This window comes from Otolemur garnettii, unplaced genomic scaffold (assembly GCF_000181295.1).
Source record: "Otolemur garnettii isolate 467f Iridium unplaced genomic scaffold, OtoGar3 scaffold00052, whole genome shotgun sequence".
Taxonomy (NCBI): domain Eukaryota; kingdom Metazoa; phylum Chordata; class Mammalia; order Primates; family Galagidae; genus Otolemur; species Otolemur garnettii.
In genome coordinates, this window is record NW_003852447.1 from 4,154,841 (window position 1) to 4,159,138 (window position 4,298).

The 4,298-nt window shown below is 39.8% G+C and overlaps 1 protein-coding gene across 2 annotated transcripts in view; it reads left to right on the forward strand.

Moving 5' to 3' along the window:
• The window catches only part of SNX6 (sorting nexin 6), a 60,655-nt gene that overhangs the window by 35,780 nt on the left and 20,577 nt on the right, over positions 1 to 4,298 (forward strand). For both annotated transcript variants that reach the window (XM_003791977.3, XM_012806457.2), the window contains 2 exons: positions 86 to 181; positions 3,560 to 3,665. In XM_003791977.3, coding sequence (XP_003792025.1) covers positions 86 to 181; positions 3,560 to 3,665 — 202 coding nt within the window. The remainder of the gene's footprint in view (positions 1 to 85; positions 182 to 3,559; positions 3,666 to 4,298) is intronic.

Below are 4,298 nucleotides of genomic sequence, written 5' to 3' on the forward strand. Positions count from 1 at the left end.
AAAAAAAAAAAAAAAAACCAAAGGAGGCAGTACTTTCCATTTATAACTAAAAAAAAAACCCTAACTTAAATTACCTTTCTTTCAGTTGAGTGTGCGAGGAAAAAATAAAAAAGAAAAGCTTGAAGATTTTTTTAAAAACATGGTTAAATCAGCAGATGGAGTAATTGTTTCAGGAGTAAAGGTAAGATTTCATGTAATTAACAGTGGTATTAGTTGAGATTTTACTACTTTAAAGAAGGAAATTGAGATTTTAAGTGCGCAGAATTGTAGTAAAAGAGAAGTTTAAACAGTAGAATCCTTAGCCCTTGGGAAACTATGCCTTCTGCCCTGGGTTCCTCTCTAGAAAACTCTGAGGAGTGAGAAATTTATAGTTTGTAGGTATTTGCTCACCTGATAACCCATGCCCACTCCCTCCAAACTATATTATGTTCCAAGTACCTAGAACCATTTCCCTACCCAACTCCCAAGCCTTCCAAATCCTGTTTAGACATATTCCCTGAGTTTACGCCACTTGTGTGCATGGTGTAACTAGTTAGAGAAGAGAAACAGGACAGATCATCAACATGTAGGATGTGTAGTCCTCCTACGTGTAACAAACAGCTGCCTCTGTTTGCTACTTGCTCTTAGCCTTGCGAATATGAGGGGCAGCCTCCAGATTTGGAGTTAGAAGATTTCAGTTAAGATTTTGGTATTGTCTCAAGGTAGCTACATGTCCTTGGAAAAAATCACTTTATTTTTCTGAACCTCAGTTTTTCCATTTTAAAAATGGAATTAATACCATCTAGCTCACAGGATTGTTGTAAAGATAAGATTGAATGTGATAATATGTGTGGAAAAGCTTAGAAAGTCAATTATTTACCTAAATAATACTTTTAGGTAATTAAACTTTTCTTAATGTTCTAAAAATGGTAGAATTGATTTATCGAAGACTTACCTTTAACATATGAAAAATGTTAATAGTACATTGTAAGTGAACAACAAGATAAAGAATGTTGTTTTGTTATCATTGCCTGCTTTTATAGATACATCTATAGTAAAACTTGAGTGTAAGGAACTATTTTTGATTCATAGGCTGATTTTTCAGAGACAAGTCAGTTGATATGTTGGCAATGCATGTGCTATGGCTGCTTCCCCATAGGGACTCAGCTCACTTCCATTTTGATGTTGCTCATGCATTAATATTAAGCATTTTTCTTAGCTATTAAATATAAATCATTAAGTTGATTGTGACTTTGATAGTTTTATTAGTAAAGTAATATTTTTTAAAAAAAGAATTTATCACTTCTATTTATGGAATAGCAAAAAAAAAAAAAAAAAAAAATTTAAAGAAGTATATTCGGGCACGGCGCCTATAGCTCAACCGGCTAAGGCGCCAGCCACGTACACCTAAGGTGGTGGGTTCGAATCCCCAGCCCGAGCCCACCAAACAACAATGATGGCTGCAACCAAAAAATAGCCGGGCGCTGTGGCGGGTGCCTGTAGTCCCAGCTACTTGGGAGGCTGAGGCAGGAGACTCGCTTGAGCCCAGGAGTTGGAGGTTGCTGTGAGCGTGATGCCATGGCACTCTGCCCAGGGGGATAGCTTGAGGCTCCGGCTCAAAAAAAAAAAAAAAAAAAAAAAAGTATATTCTAAACCAAGTGTATGACCAGCCCAGAGCACATGGCCTCAAGAGGCCTGAGAAAATGTTCCCTATAAAGTAATAACAGTTTTAGCCAAGTGCAGTGCTCACACCTGGGAGGTTGAGGCAATCCTGAGCAGCCTGAGCAAGAGGGAGACCCCATCTTTACTAAAGACAGAAAAATTATCCAGGCATGGTGGTGGACGCCTCTAGTCCCAGCTACTTAGGAGGCTGGGACAAGGGGATTGCTTGAGCCTGAGAGTTTGAGGTTGCTGTGAGCTTGTGGCACTCTACAGGACAACAGAGTGAAACTCTGTTTCAGTCTATCAATCAATAAAGTAATAACATTTTTAAATATTTATAATGGGTTGATCGATTGGTAGCCCACAATTTGTTACTTAATCTTCATAACAGTCCTACAAGTTAGATTGTTTTATTCCCATATTTATAGTTAAGAAGACTTATATATGCTTACAGAATTTAAATGACATTTTGTCACTACTAACTCTTGCAGCTGGTGTTCTCTTGTTCCAGTTACATCATGGCACCTAGTGCTTTTTCAATGGATTATTACTAGGGTTTTTTATTTTTATTTTTATGTTTTGTAGAGACAGAGTCTCACTTTGTCACCCTCGACAAAGAGTGCCATGGCATCACAGTTCACAGCAACCTCCAGCGCTTGGGCTTAGCTGATTTTCTTGCCTCAGCCTTCTGAGTAGCTGGGACTACAGGCGCCCACCACAACACCTGGCTATTTTTTGTTGCAGTTTGGCCAGGGTTGGGTTCAAACCCACCACCCTTGGTATATGGGGCCAGTGCCTTACTCACTGAGCCACAGGCGTCACTCTGTTACTAGTTTAAAAGGAAGAAAAGTACTGTTTATTTTTTTTTTAGTCCCAACACTGATAAAGGCAAATAATTTTTATTTTTAATGTATATCTGGCCTTGTTTCAAAAGACAGAGTTTGATAATATTCTTGCTCTCAGCTAGTTTGTCAGTTAGTTTGTCAGGATTCCCCTGTCCAATACCTAAGCACAGGCAGCATTCAGGAATGGTCCATGGAGTACACATAATAGACCAAGAAAAATAAATTATTATTCTCTCTACCAGAATATTTTTTCTCAAAAAAGCAATTGATCATTCTTGCTGGTAATAATGTATTTTTTGGACAAGCGGGATTGTAGAAGCAGAGCACAAGTAGGAACATATTTCAGAGCATAACATGAACATTAACCATATGGGGAGCTCTAAGCCTTCAGCTATTAAACCATAAAAGAGTTCTAATAGGCTGGGTACGGTGGCTCATGCCTGTAATCCTAGCATTTTGGGAGGCCAAGGTAGGTGGGTTGCTTGAGCTCAACAAATTTAAGACGAGCCTCAGCAAAAAGTGAGACCCCCATCTCTACTAAACATAGAAAAACTGAGGCAGGGGGATTGCATGAGGCTGAGGTGGAGGTTGCTGTGAGCTGTGATACCACCGCACTCTATCCAGGGTGACAGCGAGACAGAGTTTCACTTTGTCACCCTCAGTAGAGTGCTATTGCATCACAGCTCACAGGAACCTCCACCTTTGGGGCTTAGGCAATTCTCTTGCCTCAGCCTCCCAAGTAACTGGGACTACAGGTGCCTGTCATAAGGCCTGGCTATTTTTTTGTTGTTGTGGTTTGGCCAGGGCTGGGTTCGAACCTGCCACCCTCAGTATATGGGGCCGGCGCTACAGGCACCACCTGAGAGTCGCCCAAAAGAAGGGCTCTTAATAGATAGACATGCATGTCTGTCAACATCTTAACTTGGTAAAGTCAACATACCACCTGATTATTGGAGGATAGCTGTGTTATCTTACTGATGATCTTTTATATTTATAACAAAACATAAAGTGATTTACATGGTAAACTAAAGCAAATAAGTAAAAAAGTTCATTTTTTTCTTTTGCTCCTGTAGGATGTAGATGATTTCTTTGAGCATGAACGAACATTCCTTTTAGAATATCATAACCGAGTTAAGGATGCATCTGCTAAATCTGATAGGATGACAAGATCCCACAAAAGTAAGATTTCTCTGTGGTTAAAGCTTACTTTTTTTTAATGGAATAATTACAAAATTGATATTTATGGTTTGAAAAGGTCATAATACTATGCAGCTTTTTGCCTTTTTCACCAGTGTTGACATGTACATTCATGATGAAAAAGAAATAATGGCTAAAACTGCTGGTGCTGGCTGGGTACAGTGGCTCACACCTGTAATCCTAATGCTTTGGGAGACTGAGGCAGAAGGATTGCTTTAGGCTAAGAGTTTGAGATCGGCCTGAGCAACATCACATGACCTAGTTTTGTAAGAAAAGTACCAAAAAATTAGCTAGGTGTGGTGGTGCATACCTATAGTCCCAGCTCTTCAGGAGGCTGAGACAAGAGGATTGCTTGAGTCCAGGAGTTGGAGGTTGCTATGAGCTAAGATGATGCCACTGCATTCTAGCCCAGGCAGCATAGCAAGACCCTCTCTCAAAACAAAAACTGTTGGTGTCTTAGTACCGATCAAGGCAGTGTAATAAAGTCTATATTCTTTATTGCCATCTTGTGATTTTTAAAAATGTGACTATCACTTAAGAATATACTTGAAGGGCTCGGCGCCTGTGGTTCAAGCAGCTAAGGCACCAGCCACGTACACCTAAGGTGGCGGGTTC